The sequence below is a fragment of the Rhinopithecus roxellana genome, chromosome 17, assembly GCF_007565055.1.
Source record: "Rhinopithecus roxellana isolate Shanxi Qingling chromosome 17, ASM756505v1, whole genome shotgun sequence".
NCBI classification, from domain to species: Eukaryota; Metazoa; Chordata; class Mammalia; order Primates; family Cercopithecidae; genus Rhinopithecus; species Rhinopithecus roxellana.
The window spans coordinates 63,160,908-63,182,239 of NC_044565.1; the positions used below are offsets into that span (position 1 = coordinate 63,160,908).

Here is a 21,332-nt window from a genome sequence, read left to right on the forward strand (position 1 = left end):
ATTTTTATTTCTATACATTACAATTACCTAGAAAATGAAATTACACATAATAATAAAATAGGAATAAGTAGGAATAAATCTAAACAAAGATCTACAAGACCTTCAGACATGGTTTCTTATCCATAGTACTTACTGACATTTGGGGCTGAGTATTCTTTGTTGTAGGATATTTGGCCACATCCCTGCCCTATGTCCCGTATCAGATGCCTGTAGAACCCCACGCCCTTGACAACCAGAAATGTCTCCAAACATTGCCAGCTTCTTAATCAATTTGATTAAGAACCACTCCCTTACATAAAATAAGACCCACATTAATGGAGAGATAGATACCATGTTCATTGATTAGAGGACTCAAAATTGTAAAGATGTCAATTCTCCCTAAATTGATCTACAGATTCAATACAATCCCAATCGAAATCTCAAGCATTAGGTTGGTGCAAAAGTAATTGTGGTTTCTGCCATTACTTTTTTGTTTGTTTGGGAATTTGTTTGTATGTGTGTATGTCTACATGAAACTTGAGCTAATTATAAAATATATATTGGTGTATTTGTTCTACCAGGTATCAAAACTCATTAAAAAGCTATAGTAAACAAATAGGCAAGGATGGAGAACCTGGAAATTAAGTATACATAACAGCACTGAATTTGTATAAAAGTCTACGCTGCAGAACAGCAGGGAAATTATATTTTCAATAAATGGTACTGAGGAAAATGGGTGTCATTAAAGGGAAAAAATTCAACTGGGTCCCACATAAAATATATACAAAAAGCAATTCTAACTGGATTATAAGCCTAAATTTGAAAAGCAAAACTATAAAAGCAGGCCAGGCACGGTGGCTCATGCCTGTAATCCCAGCACTTTGGGAGGCCAAGGTGGGCAGATCATGAGGTCAAGAGATAGAGACCATCCTGGCCAACATGGTAAAACCCCATCTCTACTAAAGATACAAAAATCAGCTGGGTATGGTGGCGCACGCCTGTAGTCCCAGCTACTCAGGAGGCTGAGGCAGGAGAATCACTTGAACCCAGGAGGCGGAGGTTGCAGTGAGCCGAGATCGTGCCACTGTGCTCCAGCCTGGCGATAGAGCAACACTCCGTCTCAAAAAAAAAAAAAGGCTGTACAGCTTTTGGAAAAGACATTTTAAAATAATGTATAAAAAGCACTAGTTATAAAGGAAAAGAAAAATAGGTTTGACTATATCAACATTAAGAATATCTATTCATTAAAAAATACCATTAGGAAGAGTAAAAATGCAACCCACAAAATAGGAAAAGATACTTATAACACAAATAACTGAAAAAGGGTTTATAGCCAGAATATATAAGGAAAATCAGTTAAGAAAGACCAAACATCCCAACAGAAAAAAAATGCCAAAAGTCTCGAACAGATGCTTCTCAAATGAAGAAACCCAACAGCCAATAAAGACATGAAAAGTGCTCAGTTTCACTGATAACGTGAAAAATGCTGTTCTATAGCTGCCAGCTTTACTCAGATGATAATATTACACACCAAGGGTAAAGGAGAATGAGAAGCAACAGTATTTCTCCCCCATGCTGATGGGGGTGTAAACTGAAACAGTCTCTTGGCAAAACAGTTTAATATTATCCCACAACTCAACAAACTCCACTCTGGGGTATATATCCTAAGAAATGTGGATTGTGGGCCAGGCACAGTGACTCACGCCTGTAGTCCCAGCATTTTGGGAGGCCGAGGCGGGCGGATCACAAGATCAGGAGTTCAAGACCAGCTTGGCCAAGATGGTGAAACCCCGCCTCTACTAAAAATACAAAAATTAGCTGGGCGTGGTGGCGGCCACCTGTAATCCCAGCTACTTGGGAGGCGGAGGCAGAGAACTGCTTGAACCCAGGAGGCGGGGGTTGCAGTTAGCTGAGATCGCATCACTGCACTCCAGGCTGGACAACAGAGTGAGACTCCGACTCAAAACTAACTAACTAAATAAATAATAAATGTAGATTGTGGGAACCAAAATACCAAACTGGATCGTTCATAATAGCCAAAATGTGGAAACAACCCAAATGTCCACAACAGTGGCTTGCCTAAATGATGGCATAGTCAAATACAACAGAATACACTCTGAAAATAGAAGTTAACACACTGGAGCTATATGAACAACAGAAAGGAATCTGAAAAACTTAATGGTGAGTAAAAGCAGTCACACAATGAACTACACATGTACAAACCCCCAACAGATGAATTTTATGGTATGTAAGTTGCATTTTTTTTTTTTTTTTTTTTGATGGTGTCTCACTCTGTTGCCCAGGCTGGAGTGCAGTGGCATGATCTCAACTCATGGCAACTTCTGCCTCCCGAGTTCAAGTGATTCTCCTGCCTCAGTCTCCCGAGTAGCTGGGATTACAGGCATCTGCCACGACACCTAGCTAATTTTTGTATTTTTAGTAGAGATGGGGTTTCACCATGTTGGCCAGGCTGGTCTCAAACTCCTGACCTCAGGTAATCCGCCCGCCTCGGCCTCCCAAAGTGCTGGGGTTACAGGCGTAAGCCACCGTGCCCAGCCTGTAAATTATATCTTAATAGAGATGTTTTTTAAAGAGTCAGTCATAAAAGAATAAATGCTTTCAGGTTCTGTTTATATGAAATTCAAAAATATGCAAGATAAACTATATCGTTTAAGGACACAAAGTTAGTTGATAACACCACAGGGAGAGCAAGGAAGTGAACACTTATAAAGTGAAGAGAGCTCTGGGGCAGGGAGGAGACTGCCTTGGGAGGGGGCAGGATCCCTTTCTTGAAATGGCTGGTGATTCCACAGGACTGACTCAGGGACTTGTTAAGCTGTTTATGTTTTATTCTGTCCTCTACATATATTTCATAATACAAATGTGATGACAGTAATAATAAAACTATAAACTACTAAAAGACAAAAGTGTGACTAGTTACAAGAGCTTCAGTAGGAAATAAAGGAAGTTGCAAGTTAAACAAATATTTGTTCTGCTCATCTGTACCTGTATTTGTAAGTTTGAGTCCTGGCTCTTGCGGAGGCTTTATGCCACTCTTTTGGAATCACACGGTGTGAAGTGAAAGTGAAGTAGGGTGAGCTGGCATGCAGCCTGGCCTTCTCTATTTCCTTAAATTCTTTGATGGAATGTCGTTTTCCTACAGGAAGATAAAAAATCAAAATCAACACTCTTCAAGAACTCCAGTTGCTCTTGGAGTGAGAAGTCACTGGACAAATAGCGGTCTCAAAAAAATGAGGCCCAGTGATCACAAAGCACCTGTCTCACATTGAAGACCAGTTCTCTTCTCTTCATCCACCTCTTGCTGTCTTTGAAACAGAGGATCAACAAATGGTGGGACTGTAACCTACAAGAAAAATGAGACTCTTTGAGGACCAGAGTGCAGTCTGTATTAAGCTTTTAAAATGTGTTCCACATAAAGATGGGAACAATAGACCCTGAGGACTACAACAGTGGGAAGGGCAGAAGGGGGCAAGGGTTGAAAAACGACCTATTCGGGACTCTGCTTGCTACCAGGGTGACAGATTCAATCGCACCCCAACCTCAGCAGTATGCAATATACCCATGTAACAAACCTACATGTATACCCCCGAATCTAAACGTTGAAATTTAAATAAATGAAGTCTGACCTAAGCATGCAAGTATGCCCTTACTGTACACCAAAGCAGCTGAGAAGAAAGGCCCAGGAATGTGTCAATCTACACAGCAGTGGAAGGGCATCACCTCAGATGAGGATGTCGCACAGAGCCTTAAATGGCTGAACTGAGGGAGGGAGGGAGGGCCGCCCAGATGGAAGAGATGCACTTCTGTTAAGTGCTCTACTGTGTCACTGCATCAGCCAGTAAATATTTGTGTTGCCATTGTGTGCCACATCCAGGCTAGATCCTGTCTTCAAGGATCTCCTAGTCTAGAACAGCCTAGTCATCCACAGTGACAACCTAGTCCTGAGAGGGGCCAGCCAGCTCAGGATCCTGTAGGAGCAGGGGCAGTGCTCCTAACCCAGCCTGGGAGGACACATGTCTCCTAGGGAAGCTGACGACTGGTCTGTAAGGGTCTGTGAGAACAGAGGGTCAGGTGACCAGAGCTATGAGTTTGTGTCAAAGGGTAGGGACATACAGAAGTATTTTTTCTCCCCGCTCCTTATAAGCCTTAGACAGAGGGACTATTTTTCCCCTCCATTTCCCCCACAGCACTCATCCCAGTGCTGGACTGAAGTGCTAGGTAAGCAATTACTGAATAAACCAGGCAGCATAACATGTACTGCCTCCAGCACCCCAGATGATGACATTCTACCCAGAACCAAAAGAATCTGTTCATCTTCATATGACTGACCTGGCTTGGTTCTCTGGGAGAAGCAAAAGAAACCGCTTCCACCTTCAGAGCCATACATATCTTTTAAAAAAGTAATAGTCATATCAGGTAGCTACTTCTGCTGCATGGGAGCGAAAAACTGAGACCTACATTTCTCAATTTTAACTCCTGTATTGGCGGTTTAAAAATCTGAAGACTCATTACAACCTCAAGTATGAGCTCTCACGGGCAGCCTGTGCTGAAATTCCTCCTGTATCTCCGGTAGAAAGGAGTATTCCCTCCCAAATCCCATAATCCTTGTGCTGACTTCTGTGACACTCGCCGCACTCCACTGCACAAGCTGTCCACACCTCTCTCTCTCCTTCTGGTGCTTCAAGTTTGCTGAATGTGAGTAAATGAATGAACAAGTGATCACACGTATCCGTGCCTTGTGCACAGTGTAAATTCCACAGGAGTCTAAACTACTCTAAAACTCAAAGGAAATGCTTTTGTAGACTTTTTTAAATAGAGAATAACTACAAGACTTCTAAAATGACTAGGTTTCCCCCAACTCCAGAGCTCCTAAGAATAAAAAACCAAAGAAACCTGCTCTACCCTTTTATAATTTGGTTTTTCTTCATATAAAAGGATTGTAGGCCGGGCACAGGGGCTCACACCTGTGATCCCAGCACTTTGGGAAGCCAAGGCAGGTGGATCACTTGAGGTCAGGAGCTCAAGACCAGCCTGACCAACATGACGAAAACCCTTCTCTACTAAAAATACAAACAATTAGCCAGGCGTGGTGGCATATGCCTGTAATCCCAGCTACTTGGCAGGCTAAGGCAGGAGAACTGCCTGAACCCCGGAGGCGGAAGTTGCAGTGAGCCAAGATCACACCATTGTACTCCAGCCTGGGCAACAAGAGCGAAACTCCATCTCAAAGAAAAATTCAAAAAATTTAAAAAGGGATTGTATACTTCAGGATTATAACGGTCTTCACATATAATTTCCTTCAGATATAAAATATACTTAAAGGAAAAATCACTAGATACAAACTGTTTTGCGAGATTCATATTATAAAAGTCAAATACTGTATTTCATTTTTATATAAAAGCATAGCTTCAAAGGGTTGGAAGAAACTGCTGAAGTAATTTAGACTGCAATGAGACTCCACTACCTTCTGGGAGAAGTAATCATCTAACTTTAGTCTGAAGTCATCCATGGGCCTTTGAGAACTTTCTGTTCCAGGAGGCAGGTACTTTTTTTTGGTAATTTTAACCTCAAGAAAGTCTGCCCTTAGGTTGAGTTTAAATCTGCCTTGTAACTTGCAGGTACAGACACTAGTTCTATACATCTAATTCATCGGCTAATGTCTGCCTTTAAAATACTTAAAAGGTTCATTCCCCCCTCGTGTCGTCTTTTCCTTGGGCCAAATACCCCACCACTTTCCAGTTTTCTTCCTATAAAGTGATGTCAAGACTCTTTTCTAAAGGTTTTGCAACTGATGACTGTCCCTTCAACAGTGTGACATCAGGAATGACAGGATAAGGACAGGATGGACCAAGACTCTGATGCTTCCCACTCTTAAGCACAGCCTCTCTTGCCTGAGAGCTGTATGTTTTCTGGGAACCCAGCTCATACAGTTGATTTACAATGACTTTACTGACATTCAAAATCACTTGGACTTCGACACATGCCATTTCTAAGATCTTCCTCCCTATACCCATGAAATCACATTTCTGGACACAAATATGACTCTGCACTTTGGAGATCTGGATTCAATCTTGAGCTCTGCCCCTTAAGAGTGTGTAGGAAAACGTATTTAAGGTAAATATTCAGAAACTGTGCTCAGTAAATATACGTAAATGTTCTAATATTTCAGCTAACCTACTCTAGGGTCTCACTCTGTCACCCAGGCTGGAGTGCAGTGCCACGATCATGGCTCACTGCAACCTCTGCCTCCCAGGCTCAAGTGATCCTTCCACCTCAACCTCCCAAGTAGCTGGGACTACAAGTGCACAGAACCACACCTGGCTTTTTTTTTTTTTTTTTTTTTTGGTACAAACAGGTTTTTGCCATGTTGCCCAGGCTGGACTCAAACTCCTGGACTCAAGCAATCCATCCACCTCAGCCTCTCAAAGTGCTGGGATTACAGGGGTGACCCACTGCACCCAGCCACTACTCTAGATATCTACTAGATATGTGGAGGTAAGAAAGAAAGATCCAGTAGTGCACACCTGAAGTTAACAGATTTGTATTTGGTACTGCAAATAGATAGACCTAAATTCTGAGAGAGAGTCCTGACCTCAAAATCAAAAGAATCTTCAAATTAAGAAACCAAATTTTGTTGTTTTGTAAAGCCAAACTGTAGAACAGAGTTTAGAAACTGTTAGTCCTAACACCTACCGGTTGGCTAACTCAGCCATGCAATAGCATTCTCCTTTGTCCACTTCCTACTAGAGAGATGAGAAAGCCACAGTGGCTTTCCAGGCTCTGCTTATGGCTAGGATTTGCCTCATGACCCAGTCCTGGCCAAACAGACCTAAGGGAAAGCTGACTAGGGGCCTCTGGGGACTCTTTTTGCTTCCTGCAAAGGAGTAGTGTAAGAGCAGAGGCCCCTGGTACCATTCCTTACCCCTCCTTCTTCCTGCCCTGAATGAAGACCTAATGTCTGGAGCTATAAGCAACCATCAGGCAAATGTGAGAATGATGGGGATAAACTGAAAATACTAAGGATAGCAGAATAGAATAGGAAAAAACCTGACATTGTTGTGCTGTCAGAACCTAACACGAGACCACCTACTTCTCAATATCTTGTGAAGTAAATGATAAATGTCCTTATGATTTAAGCCACAGTAACTCCATTAACATCTACATAAAATCATTCCTGACAAATCTAGTTCCAAGTCAACACTCCTATCCCCTCCAACCTCAGGCTTAAGAAAGCAGTACGTGTATCACAATTCAATGAACTCATCTTAAATACAAAAATAAGCTGGAGACTATTTGTATAACCAGTGAAACTGTTAGACTAACTCTTCAAATTATACTTTATTTGAAAAATAAAACATCAGTACCATTTTATGTCTGTGCTGTAAATAATATTCAACATTCTCTTGTTTCCTTTTTTTAAGCCCTTTATATGAAATTACTTTTTCCATAATTCTCTGCTGAAGAGGCTCTGCAACGTTTTCAACCCATTTTTTATGTAACATCTCTTTTCTTCTTTCCTTAAAAGTATCCAGATGCTGAAAATACGTATCCAATCTCTAGTGAAGTGATACAAACAAGGAAAATAAATTATAAAGAAATGTTTCACTTATTGTCATTTGAGTAAGGGGGAAAAAAACATCTGTTCCCACTACTAAGCTCTCAGCCACATTTGGGTTGCAAAGCCCCAGTATAAGATAACTGAAGCACAGAATAAAGTACAGTAAGAGAAGCTGGAAACACAGAGCAGAAGAACTCACATAAACTTCTAAACCACAACTGTGCCTTCAGATTAAACCACATCTAACTCATGAATCAGATTAAGTTATTCCTAACTCATGAAACTCTTGTTTCTTTTTCAGGATTTCCAAGCATTCCCTGGTCACCCATCCTGTGTCTAGCCTTCACCATCAGGAAAGTCTGTGACAAAATTGGTAGAGTAGAAAGCACACTAGACTGTGACACCTCTCTCTGGCCTGTGAAAGAGAGGTAATCCCATCTATCTCTTTGGATGCTTAAATGGGAATTTATGTGCACTTTCTTTATAAATTGTAAATCGCAATTCAAATGTCAAAGCTTTATTCTTTTTTGTCTGTTTAAAAGATAAGGTCTCACTCTGTCGCCTAGGCTAGAGTATAGTGGCATGGTCACAGTTCACTACAGCCCCAACCTCCTGGGCTCAAGCGATCCTCCTGCCTCAGCCTCCTGAGTAGCTGGGACTATGGTGTATGCCACCACGTCTGGCTAATTTTTAAATTTTTTATAGTGATGGGGCCTCACTATGTTGCCCAGGCTGATCTCAAACTCTCAAACTCCTGGTTTCAAGCAATGTTCTTGCTTCAGCCTCCCAAAGTATTATTATAACTCCATCTCTCTCACTGAAATTAAATGTCCCTTAAGCTAATTTCATAGTGACTATCAGTTACTGATTGGTCATAACCCTTAAAAGCTTATTTTGTTTCTAGTGGTTTTCTACATCCCCACCGCAACGTGGGAACACATGAGAAAGAGGCAAGTGTGACTAGGAAAGAGTTTCTATTCAGTACCAGGACGAAGAGAAGGAGCAATTAGGACAGTTTCTCAGATCCCTTCAGGACAGATCCAAGTGGGATTAGGGACCTCTTAGTGATCCTGCAAGAAGCGGGCATGACCTCAGATCCATGTAGTACAAACAAGTAAATTACAGGATCCTCATTCCCCCTGCAAAATGAATCTCTTGGATCATGGTGACATGACTCTTGGCCATGTCGTTCTGCACACTCTTGCTCCCCTAGAACACACTTAGAATGCAGCGTGGAGCCAACTCTTACCTTCACAACAGAATTTTCTCTAAATAATATTGCACGTACTGCTTCATCAATGTCTTCTCTAGCTAATACCTAAAATTACAGAATTGGATATTAGGCTGTAAATCCTGAAGAAACAAACTACAATGACGAAACTCAGTGTACTTTACCCAATAGTTTTAGCATAAATCTTGAGGCTTATTGTGTAACATAAATACATGGAAAATTTCTAAACCCATTCTCCATGAACCCATCAACCAGGTTCAAGAGTGATTAATTCTGAGTCAATCTTAAATCATCTAATAAATCTCATTTTTCAGCCCCTCCACCCAGACTATTTTAAAACAAATCCCTGATAGTATATTATTAAATTATGTTTTAAAGCACCAAAAAGCTTACTAAAGGAATCCTCTTTTCAGGCATTCAGTAGCTGTTTTTGGTTTGCTTTTTGAGACAAAGTCTGGCTCTGTCACCCAGGCTGGAGGGCAGTGGTGCAATCTTAGCTCACTACAACTTCAGCCCCCCGGGTTCAAGTGATTCTCCCGCCTCAGCCTCCCAAGTAGCTGGGATTATAGGCACGTGACACCACACTTAGCTAATTTTTGTATTTTTTAGTAGAAACGGAGTTTCACCATGTTGGCCAGGTTGCTCTCGAACTCCTGACCTCAAGTGATCCACCCACTTTGGCCTCCCAAAGTACTGAGATTATAGGTGTGAGCCACCCCACCCAGCCAGTAGGTGTGTTTTAAAGAGCCCTTGAAGTTTTCCGCCTTTTGCTAGATCTCTTCATAAGTCAAAAACCACAGAAAATTCCCTTTAGTTCAACTAGTCCAGAGTCTCAGAGCTAATTAGTGGGAGCTCATGGCCTCCAATCAATATCATCCACATCTAGGGACTTGCTGTTTCCATTATGAGTTTGGGTAAAGCTGATGCATTTTAATCACCACTTTAGGGCTTTTTCAGTTGGATCACTATGAACTAATCTCTAGCTTTTATTCTTACAGGACTAAGTGTGAACAAATGAAAAGGCAATAAAAATCCAGTATCTGGAAGAGATAAACTAGTACATTAAAAATTGTTGATGAAAAATGATAAAGGTTCTTAGAACTGTTATTCAATTTCTGATTCTTCTTTCTGTTCTGCCACACTGAATGTATCACAACAAACTAAACCCCAAATTCAAATACCAAATCTGTGAATAAGAGAAATCTCAAAAAGGAAAGTTAAGAACCTGTCTCTAAAATATTTTTTTAATTAAAAAGATGGTAACTGAAAAAGTATGTAAAACAATTAAACATGTATCCTGACACTACAATATAAATTTAGAATCAATCTATTTATTTATTTGGAGAAGCAGAAACACGTTGACAAGCATCTTGGGAAGTCACCTTCTTAAAGAACATCCTAGTAAGACTGTTAGCAAATGTTATGTACACTCTTGAGTCAGATTGTCAAATAATCTTTTTCTGTTTAAAGAAATTAAACTGTTTTTGTCTTTGATGGCTCTTCTTTGTGATTTTGTCAGGAAATATAAGGAAAAGGTCATGATTTGCGGCAGCACTTCTGAAATCCACGGCTTTCTGTGTGTACACACACAGAAAAACTAAGCCTCTCACTACTCCGACCGCCACTAGGGCAAAAGGGGAAAAACAAAGGAAATTTCCAAGAGTTTTTCACGGCGAGGCAAAATGATACAAAATAATGAAACTTTATGAGAAAATCATTACCAGATCCTAAAGCAGAATTGACTGGCAAGCCCAGACCTGGCTTTTCCTGCCGGGGAGCTGGGGTTGCTGCCTTCACCCACCCGCCTGCCCCCGTCGGTGCACCAGTCCCCAGGCTGGCGACTGGGAACACTCTTGGCCACACTCTCGGCCAAATCTGAGCCCGGAACACTCCCCTTCAACGCCTGCTTTAAACCGGGCACTGTCCCAATCCTGAGAACAGAAGCGAGATTAAGATAAACAGTTCCCAGACTCGAGGGGTCCCATCGCCAAAATGACGTCTCAAAAAGCCACGTTCTCTCACCTCCATTAAAGAAACGGACTCGGGCTCCGGCCATTCTCTTAACTTTTCTGGCCTGAAATGTTCATCATAAATCCAAGTTTTGGTGGCAGCCATGGACAGAATCCCTGAGGGAAGAAAAGGTAAACTGAGGCTGAGGACGACGGTTACCGTTGAGAGCTAGGCCGGTGGGCTCACGGAGTGTTCGAATCCCGCTCGGCCCCTTTCTAGCTGGGTCGAGTCACCCAACAAACCGGGATCCTCGGCGCCCTGGGCGCTTCAACAGGCCCGGCTACCCGCTCCCGTGTCGTCCTTGGGCCAAAGCGGGCCCTTCCCCTGGGCCGCGCCGCCCTGGCCCTGCCACGGCCCTCCCTGGGCTCTGAGACCCCCAGGCCCGCAGGCCTCCCCGGGCCCCACCTCAGGGCAACCCCGGGGGTGGTCGCAGGCCCCGCGGCTCCGTGCCGGTGGGGCTCCCCCGCGGCCGCGTCCTGGAACGGCAACGGAGAAAGGAGCCCGCGAGCCCGCGCGTCGGGGCGCATGCGCCACGCCAGCCCCGGCGTGCTGCCCCGACGCCAGCTGGAAGGTGACGCCGACGTCCCGGGAAAGGGAAGGGCGCCATTTGATTTCACAGCAAACGGAAACGCAGTGATGAAGCCCAGCGCCTGGCCCTCGCCCTCCCTCCACGGCTGTCTCGGGGGCGCCCTTCCCTCGCGGCCCCGGCGGGCACGCGGGCCTTCAACCGTCGAAGCCCCCGCCGCCCTTCTGGACTTTTATCGAGGCCTGTACATTAATACGAAAGAGAATTTGCTATTTACCTGTAAGATTGAGGGCGACAGCGTAAGAGGAATGGTTTTAAGTGACGCGTCCGGCTTCTTACTCCCACTGAAGGGTGAAGGTGCCACAGGTGGGCCTGGTTTGGATTCTGATGTGAAGAAACCGACTTCAAAACACGTGGGCCAATCAGGAAAATACCAAAACTCTGACTACATATTTAATGATAGCTAGGAATTATTGTTAATAGTTTAAGGTATGGTACATTATCACAACCAAGATTTGACATAGCTACATCAAGATACAGGATATTAACAAGGATTACTGTTTTCAGCCAATGTTTCTTCAAGTATTTTTTTTAGTCCTGTTTCTCTCGTCCTGGGATTCTGATGATACGAATATTATTATAGCCCCCACAGCCCTTAAGCCTCTGTTCTTTCCTCCACCCTCAATCTATTTTCTCATTTTTTCAGATTTGGTAATTTTTATTGTTCTACCTTCCAGCTCACTGATTTTTTCCTCCATCTTCTCCATTCTACTGTTGAGCTTACCTGCTGAGCTTTTTATTTTGGCGATTGTAATTTTCAGGTCTACAATTTTCATTTGGTTCTTTATATCTCCTATTTGCTCAGGATTTTTATTTTTTCATTTGCTTCAAGTGTATTCATATTTGCTCATTGAAGCATTTTTCTCATAGCAACTTTAAAAGTCTTTTTGGGCTTATTCTAACATCTTTGTCATCTCAGTGTTGGTCTCTATTGATTGTCTTTTTCATTCAGTTAAAGATCTTCCTGGTTCTTGGTATGACTATTTTTTATTGAAGTCTGAACATTTTCAGTTTATGAGGCTCTGGACTTTAAACTTTGTTTTAGCTGGCTTTCTCCAACACCAATCGAATAGGGTTAATGAGGTTACCACCTCATTACTGCCAGGTGGAGATAGCAATCCAGGTGCCCCAGTTAGCATTCATTGATACTTGAGGGGCCAAAATTCCTCGTTTACTGCTGTGTAGACCATGATTTAGAGATTCTAGTCAGGCTAACTGAGGGACCATTCAGCAAATTAGTTCCTTATATGGTATAATCTTCTCGAGAAAAGGAGCTGAATCTATCTCATCTTTACATCTTTCTCATAACATGGGACCATCTATGACTGACCCAAATAGCAGGCAAACAGAAAATTCCTGTTGAGCAGACATAGCAGAAAAGTATAATACACTGATGGCTTAAACTACATTAAGTATAAGCAAAAGGTGATTCAAAATAGGATTTTTAATTTCTACCTAGCTTCTTCCTTACTTCATTTGAAAATAAAAGTTTCCCTGATTTACTGAATCAAATTATTTCAATCTCATATGATTTAAAAGCTTACCTGAGCATTTGTCTCTTTACTTGATGTTCCCTGGCAATGTCACCTTTTTTACATGGTGGAAATAACTGTTAAGGATTTGAAAGATTCTCCTTTCAACAGGTAGTGCTTCACTGAGTCTTCACCTAGGCTCTTGCTGCAGGCTCTGAGTCTCTTTCTACATACCACAACTAAGTTTATCTCATAGTATTAAAATCTTTTGTCACTGTTTCTCCTACTAACTTTAAGACAGAGGGCCTATGTTGGCTCATCATTATATCTCCAGAACCGGGCAGAGCACCTGGGAAAAACAGGCACTTAGATACTTACTAAGTGAATGATGAATAAATAAATGAATGAAACATAATCCCGACATCTACACAAAATGAAATTTCAATGTCAACATATTAAAAAAACATTTAAGAGACTGAAGACTTGTCTACCAGGAGAGCATCAAACCTTTTGAAGCTTTGCAGTTGGCCTCTGGTTGCCATTTTGGCATGGCTAGTGTTTTTAGTCATTTATAACTGTAACAGAAAAGCATTTCTATCCAGAGTCTCTTTAAATCAAAAAGTCTAGGCCAGTCATGGTGGCTCATGCATGTAATCCCAGCCCTTTGGGAGGCCAAGGTAGGAGGATTGCTTGAGACCAGGTGTTCAAGACCAGCCTGGGCAACACAATGGGACCTTGTCTCTACAGAATGTCTAAAAATTAGCTGGGCATGGTGGCGGGCACCTGTAGTGCCAGCTACTCAGAAAGCTGAGGAGGGAGGATTGCTTGAGTCTGGGAGGTTGAGGCTGAGGTGAGCCGTGCTTGTATCGCTACACTCCAGCTGGGAGACAGAACAAGACCTTGTCTCAGAAAACAAAAGTCCCAATGTTTGTGAGGTGTACGTTAATCTTAACCATAAGAACAAACTTGCACCTAGATTTTTATTTTAAAAGTGTGAAATAGATTTAGGCTGCCTTTTATAAAGAAAACTTAAGAGAATTTCTAAACTTACTCACTTGAACAGAGGAATGGCTATGGAGGAGGCATTAATGACTGATTCATGGAACAGAATTGATTTACCGAAACTTTTCTCCTTCTATATAAAGTCAAGGTGAAGTAACAATATCCCTTTAATGCTGGTGTGATTTCTAGAAGTCTGTTTTGACTGATGAGGTAATATAAAAGGGGAAAAATGCCAAAAACTATAGAGTATTATAAAATCCTTCAGGGTCTCCCCATAAATTCCAAACCCTTTAGCATCACGTGTAAGATTCCTGTCTGCCTTTTTGGGCTCAGCTTTCTTCAGTGATTCCTGGCCTCCTTGCTCCACATGGTGGATTAGAAATGCCTGCATGGTCCTATCTCTCTGGCAAATCCCTGATTCCACTCACAGAGGTAGACTTTTGTTTGTTTGCTTTTGAGATGGAGTCTCTTGCTCTACTGCCCAGGCTGGAGTGCAGTGGCGCAATCTTGGCTCACTGCAACCTCCCCCTCCTGGGTTCAAGTTGATTCTCCCACCTCAGCTTTTCTGAGTAGCTGGGATTACAGGTGCCCCCCTACCATGCCCAGCTAATTTTTGTATTTTTAGTAGAGATGGGGTTTCGCCATTTTGGTCAGGCTGGTCTTGAACTTCTAACCTCAGGTGATCCACCCGCCACGGCCTCTCAAAGTGCTGGGATTACAGGCGTGAGCCATTTCACCTGGCTCGATGGAGCACCTTCCTGTTCTTCTCTGTGACTAATTGGTCAAGGAGTGCACACCTGACCCAAGTCTAGGATCAGATTCTCCTGGCTTTCTTCTAGGATTACAGACTTCTAACCAAAACAGAGGCTTGGAAAGGTGTGAGAGTCATGTTCATGACAACAGCTTAGAAGGGTCTGAGATGACTGCTGCTCAGATGCCAGTGCTATCAAGGTTCCTGCCCTTCCTGTGGAATTCAATTTTTTCTCAGGGTTCTGTAAGATGCTTTGGCACTCTTCCAGTGAATTCTTTTTTTTTTTTTTTTCTTTTTAATCCCAGCCACTAGACCACCAGGGACCAATGGATTCCATTTGTGCTTATGTTAGCTCTGGTTAGCTTGTTACTTACAACACAAATGATCTCAAATAATACAGAAATAGTACAAGGCTTCAGAGGACATGTGAGGTATTTGGAATTGGTATTCATGTCAAAGTGCAGGGAAAGGAAAGGTGTCTTCTCTTCACCATGTGGAATGAGCAACTATATTTGTGATACTGTATCTGGGATTTGCTTCAAAGTCATCCAGTTAGAGTTGAGAAGTAGGTATGCATATACGCAAAGCAAGACTGGCCATGAGGTAATCAGTATTGAAGCTGGATGTCAGATACATAAGGATTCATTATACAATTATCACTATTTTTTCTATACTTCTCTGAAATTGTTCACAGTATAAAGTTTTTAAAATCTAGTTTTCAGCCAGGTGTAGTGGCTCACGCTTGTAATCCCAGCACTTTGGGAGGCTGAGGTGGGTAGATCGCCTGAGCCCAGGAGTTCAAGATCAGCCTGGGAAACATGGTGAAACCTCATCTCTACAAAAAATACAAAAAATTAGCCAAGCATGATGGTGTGCACCTGTAGTCCCAGCTACTCGGGAGGCTGAAAGGCGGAGAATTGCTTGAGCCTGGGAGGTCCAGGCTGCAGTGAGCCATGATCATGCCACTGCACTCCAGCCCGGGCAACAGAAAGAGACCCTGTTTCAAAAAGAAAGAAAGAAAGAAAATCTAGTTTCACTTAGAACCATATGTTGTTTGGGGGTGAGACATTGGGAGACTAGATAACTGTCATGGTAGAATAAAGAGGATGAGGAATATGGAATGAGAGAAAAATGGATAATTTAAAGCAAGACAATATGAAACTCAGATGCCAGAATGTGAAAGGCATTAAAATATAGGGCCACCATTTTTAATAAATCTTATTCCATCTGTGACCCTCAAGTTCATAAATTGATCCTGTAGGTTGCTGAATTGCAACTCCAGATGGATTAACATTGCTGCCAGTCTTTTATGCGAAATCTAGGGCACTGACTAGGAAAGAGGGGGATCTTGGAATTATATGTATGTGGGGAACAGACAGAACTGAAGAAATCAGACTCCCCCAAGTCTTTTAAAAAGGTTACTATGGTGTCCCTTTGCCTAAGGAAAACAGAATTCCACTCTTCTATGCTCTGTGTCCTACTGTGTCTTCCTGTAACAAAGATTCAAATTCAACAAAAGCCAGAAGGCAATGTTTAGAATCAGCAAGCAAGTAATTATACCCTACATGAATTTTTTTTTTTTTGAGATGGAGTCTTGCCCTGTCACCCAAGCTGGAGTGCAGTGGCGCAATCTCGGCTCACTACAGCCTCCACCTCCAGAGTTCAAGCAATTCTCATGCCTCAGCCTCCCAGGTAGCTGGGATTACAGGTGTGTGCCATCACACCTGGCAAATTTTCATATTTTTAGTGGAGACAGGGTTTTGCCATGTTGGCCAGGTTGGTCTTGAACTCCTGACCTCAAGTCAGGTGTTTGGATGGAAGCTGAGGCGGGTGGATCACTTGAGCCCAGGAATTCAAGATCAGCCTGGGCAACATGCCTCAGCCTCCCCAAAGTGCTGGGATTATGGGTGTGAGTCACCTCACTTGGCCAACCCCAAATGAATTTTTAAATTTTCTAATGTTGAAAAAACCTCAGGAGGATATGTGGCTGTGGCTATGAAGGGTGCATGACCAAAGGGAGCATACCTTAATTTAGGAACAAACCAAATAAACAAAGATGGACACTTAGTAAGGGAGCTGTAATTATTTTTATTGGTTCATTCAGCAATATTTCTTAACTTCCGGGGAAAATACATGGTATTGCCATTTCTTAATTATCACAGACACTGAACTCAAAAATTAAAGGAAGTTTGTTGCAGATGCTTTTTTTTTAGAGACAGGACAATTCTTGAGTGCCTTCCTTGGCCTTCACCCTGATTCCTGCGAGCAGATGACTTCCTCTGAAGCAGCCTGATTTTGCGTATCCTTTCACCAATCAAGGATCAGAGTGCGTGCTCCTTGGTTGCTGAAACCTTTTGAAGGTGACAAAACGGAAGAGTTGAGTGTGGTATGGGGATGAGGGGCTTGCAAGAGCAGAAAGCGTTCCCCAGCTAAGCTGGGCTGATCCCCCTGAAGCCTGTCCTGCCAGAGCCCAGTGACTCATCTCTCAGGCAGGGTCTCCACCTAGGCCTCCTGCCTCAGCCTTTCCTCACGTTGTCTGGAGTCAGAAGCACTGAGATTCAGGGATGTGGTCACATAGATGGGCAGATCACTGATGTGTGACGTGATTTGAGGGAACGCCAGTGGTCTCAGCTTTCAGATGTCAACATGTTTGGAGTACTAATTTCCACTTGGACTGTTGTGATTCAGAAAATACTAGGTTCCTTTCTTCCCTTTGCTCTTCAAACCTCTAAAAAATCTCTATTCTATGCCTATCAGCTGATGATCTCACTTCATTGAGAAAATGAGTAAATAGAAGGAAACAATACTCTTTTGCAAAATCCACTGAGCTAGTTTGAACTACGTCCATGTACTCGGCCCTCCCTCTTCATACAATGGATAGAGTGTCTTGTCCACCTGAGTCCAGGGTGCTACCTCCTCACCTGTGGACGGACTCTGCCCTTCTAGTCTGCCGCCTGTCTCTCCAGCATCATCAAATCTCCCTCTCTATGGGAGCATTCCCATCAGGAAACATACATGTTATCATATCAATATCGCTGATAAAAACATTCCCTTGCCTTACCTTCTCCAGCCACTTTATAACAAAACTCCACAAAAGCATTGCTTATTCTGTCTCCACATCCTCACCCCAATTATCTCCTGAACCCACTCTAATCAGCTTTCATTTCAGCTGCTCCACTTAATCTCTCTGATGAAAATCAGCAGTTATGCCTATATCTCCCAGTCCTCATTTTACCTCCCTCTCAGCAGCATTGCCACGTGGCTGAGCGTGCCCTCTTTTCTGAAACTCTTTCTCTACTGGCCTCTGCAGCAGCACACACTTCTGCTTTGCTTCCTTTCATACCAGCCTCTCACTCCATGCATGTTCCTTCACCAGCTCTGCCTCCTTGCCCCAACCTCTAAATCTTGGCATTCCGCGGGACTAGCCCTTGGTCCTCTTCTCTTTGACACTCACCCCCAGGTGACTGCATGATTTCCCGTAGCATCTATATGAGGATGACTCTCAAAAACCTATCTCTACCTCCAGTCTCCCCTGAACTCCAGACCTGTACCTCCACCTGCCTACTGTATATCTCCTCTTGGGTGTAGGATGGGCATCTACAAAGATACTGAAATGGATCTCATTTTAGTCTCGGTATCTCTTTAGGTGATAGAAGCTATGTTCCTAAGTGAACAATGAAGTAGTGGCAGTTCCATCAGATACTTAGAGCCAGAGACAGTCCTAAGCAAACAGCTGGAAAAGAAATCCGGCAAGAAATTCTGAGCAATAGGAATTTTCTCTGAAGATTACTTGGAAGTGCCCCATGAGAAAAACCATAGCTTCAAACCCCTGCCAAGCCCAGAGAATGCCTTACACTAAAATAGATCGTCATAAAATTAATAGGTAAGAACTTTCCTGCCCACCCATTACTTCTCTTTCCTCCCTCCCACTGTGGACTCTGCAGATATCAGAAACCACAGTGGCAAGAAAGAGGGGTAAGGAATAGGAGAGTAAGAAGGGAAAGAGAGAAGACATCTACCTCCCTCTTCTTTCTTGTAGCTCCAGCTTCAGCAGCCCCAAATGGGGGGAGGGAGACCTTAAATGAAGATTGAAGCATTGGTCATTATGTTATACGAGACTGACCATGTTAGTTACTGAACAGACTGTCTTCATAACCAGAGGCTTTTTACTGTCTGAGAATGCCCAGGGCAGGAGAAGAACCAACCCCAACAGAACAGGTTTAAATGGACAGTGGGGGAAGAGTTCAGTTGCTCTAAAATCACACCCTACAAATCCTCCTTCGGTATTGTAATGATTGCAATGGAATCCGCCCCAAACACGATTATTCCTCACTTCTGTACTTCTCTCCCTGCAAACCTGCTTTCCCCCAGACCTTTCTAAGGGGTCAGTGACTACGACGACAATCCACCCAGGCCCCTCTGCACTGATTTCTCGCTTTCACCCACTTCCACACCGACAAACAAGCTCTGCCAGCTCCTCTCCACCCACACTGGAGCCTGGAGTCCTCGCTCTCACGTGGCCTGGAACCCTCACTGCCTGACGGCCCTGCCTCGGCTCCAGCAACCGCAGTTGTTTATGCAGTAGCCATGTTCTTCTTTGTACAATGCTGACTAGATATTATTTCCCCCCTACTCCAAACCTCCGCACAGCTTCCCCTCACACTTTGAATTTTATTCTAACTCCCTGTCCCAGCCTGTAACCCCCACATGCCTGGCTCCTGCCTCTGCTCCAGCCTCACCTCCCGCCCTCTCTCAGCACTCACTGTCTTCAGCCTCCCCACTTTTTCTTGCTGTTTCCTGAACACACCAGCGTCACTCCCATCTCAGGCTTTTGCCTGGGCCCATCCATCCGCGCAACACTCTTCCCCTAGATCTCTCCACGCCTCACTCCCTGGGTTCCTCAGGCTGCTGCACAAACGTCATCTCAGAGGAGAAGCCTCCTCAGACTTCACCTAAAACAGTCCTCTTCATCCCCCACCCTCCCACCCCACCCCTCTACCTGCTTTGTTTTCCTTATTACTAACTCACATGATGTTATGTGTTTATTTGGTTGACTATTGTCTATTTTTCCACCAAAATGTAAGCTCCAGGAAATAGGAGCCGTCTCTGTTTTGTTTCCCACTGTGTCTCCAGCCCCTCAAACACTGCCTGGCTCAGAGTTAGCGCTTGTTAAAATTTTGAGGAAGCAAGCAAGCACATGGGAGGATACCAAAACATGGCAGTAAACGGAGCTAAACACACAAAAGATAAGGTTAGTAAATTTTCATGAATGAGTAAAAAAAGTAGCGCCCCTGTCCTTTAGGGATAGGAGTGGGGAAATGGAGAGACAGTCAGAAAGGAAGATGGCAAGATTGAAGGATACTCAGAAGACAGGCCATTCACGTGGGGAGGAAGGCCATGACTTCTCGAATACACTCCTAAGAAGCTGACTCTGGGCAGAACTGGAGGGAGAAGCTCCACCTAGACCCAGAAATGGTAGGTTGGGCTAGCTCAGTCAAATGGCCACCAAGTTTAACTATCATTACCTTAGGATGAGAAATCTGTGCTCTGTAAACACTTATAAATAGATAGATAGATATGTAAATATAGATATGTATATCTATATATATGTAAATATATATCTATATATATATCTATAGATAGATAGATTTTTTTTTTTTTGAGATGGGAGTTTTGCTCGTGTTGCCTGAGCTGGAGTGCAATGGCATGATCTCAACTCACTGCAATCTCCACCTCCCGGGTTCAACCGATTCTCCTACCTCAGCCTCCCGAGTAGCTGGGATTACAGGCGCCCTCCACCACGCCTGGCTAACTTTGTGTTTTTAGTAGAGACAGGGTTTCTTCATGTTGGTCAGGCTGGTCTCGAACTCCCAACCTCAGGTGATCCGCCCACCTTAGCCTCCCAAAGTGCTGGGATTGCAGGCGTGAGCCACTGCACACGGCCCAACACCTAGTATTTCTATAAACTTTACATTTTAAATGTTGGGGCTTTTTTCTTCATTTATTGCACATTCTGGGAGAGGAAGGAGTCATGCACCAGGGTATAAAATTGTGCTCTTCCATGGTCATTCACACAGAATCAAGAATCCAGGTTCTAAATGTCTTTAAGTTCAAAATCGAGATCAGGGTCAGAAGAGGTTGACAGCTGCTGCTGGGGCTGGGGGCTGCAGGGACAACGGCAGACAACAGGCATGGAGCTGACCGTGGAGGACCCCCATCTGGGACCTGAAGATCCTTCTTGGAGATCACATAGGGGACTAATAGCAGAGCTTCAGAGCAAACAGGGGCTGGCACTAGGAGTTGGAGGGACGATCACATCTGCACAGAGGACCTGAAAAGGCATTGTCCTTTTATCTGTATCCCAGAATCCTGTGTAGGGCCTCTCTGTAAGGACAGGGCCAGGGTTGCTCCCTGGCCTTGAGTTGGCCTCGTGAGGAGTCCAGTATGAGCCCTGCAAGCTTGTCAACTGGAGATATAGGCGCCAGCTCTTCTTTATGCCCCCCTGCTTGAGACACTAGGCAGTTCCTCTCAATAATTCATGATTCTTCTTCTCAGCTCTTCAAATGCAAGAAATTCCCATTCTTTCAGGAAACTCTGGATCTCCTGGTTACTCTAGGTTTTAATTAACTGCTCTGGTTCCTCAGTTTCATTTTCCTCCTTTACTTCCAAGTATTTCTAGTAATTTCAGTCTGAAGTCTCACATTCTCCCTTATTCATGAGTT

At 43.5% G+C, this 21,332-nt stretch overlaps 2 protein-coding genes across 4 annotated transcripts in view; both read right to left on the reverse strand.

Moving 5' to 3' along the window:
- Positions 1–11,336, reverse strand: part of FAM228A (family with sequence similarity 228 member A) — a 35,109-nt gene extending 23,773 nt beyond the window's left edge. For 2 of the 3 annotated variants that reach the window (XM_030920729.1, XM_010358493.2), the window contains exons 1-5: positions 11,205–11,336; positions 10,812–10,915; positions 8,808–8,876; positions 3,256–3,343; positions 2,986–3,136 (exon numbers count right to left, since the gene is read on the reverse strand). In XM_030920729.1, coding sequence (XP_030776589.1) covers positions 2,986–3,136; positions 3,256–3,343; positions 8,808–8,876; positions 10,812–10,904 — 401 coding nt within the window. In that variant the 5' untranslated portion in view covers positions 10,905–10,915; positions 11,205–11,336. The remainder of the gene's footprint in view (positions 1–2,985; positions 3,137–3,255; positions 3,344–8,807; positions 8,877–10,811; positions 10,916–11,204) is intronic. The other variant, XM_030920730.1, reaches the window with a different exon arrangement.
- A 5,344-nt stretch (positions 11,337–16,680) lies between these two features.
- Positions 16,681–21,332, reverse strand: part of FAM228B (family with sequence similarity 228 member B) — a 49,015-nt gene continuing 44,363 nt past the window's right edge. The window contains 2 exon segments of the mRNA XM_010358491.2: positions 16,681–16,961; positions 18,630–18,686. Of these exon segments, the coding sequence (XP_010356793.2) occupies positions 16,925–16,961; positions 18,630–18,686 (94 nt within the window). The 3' untranslated portion in view covers positions 16,681–16,924.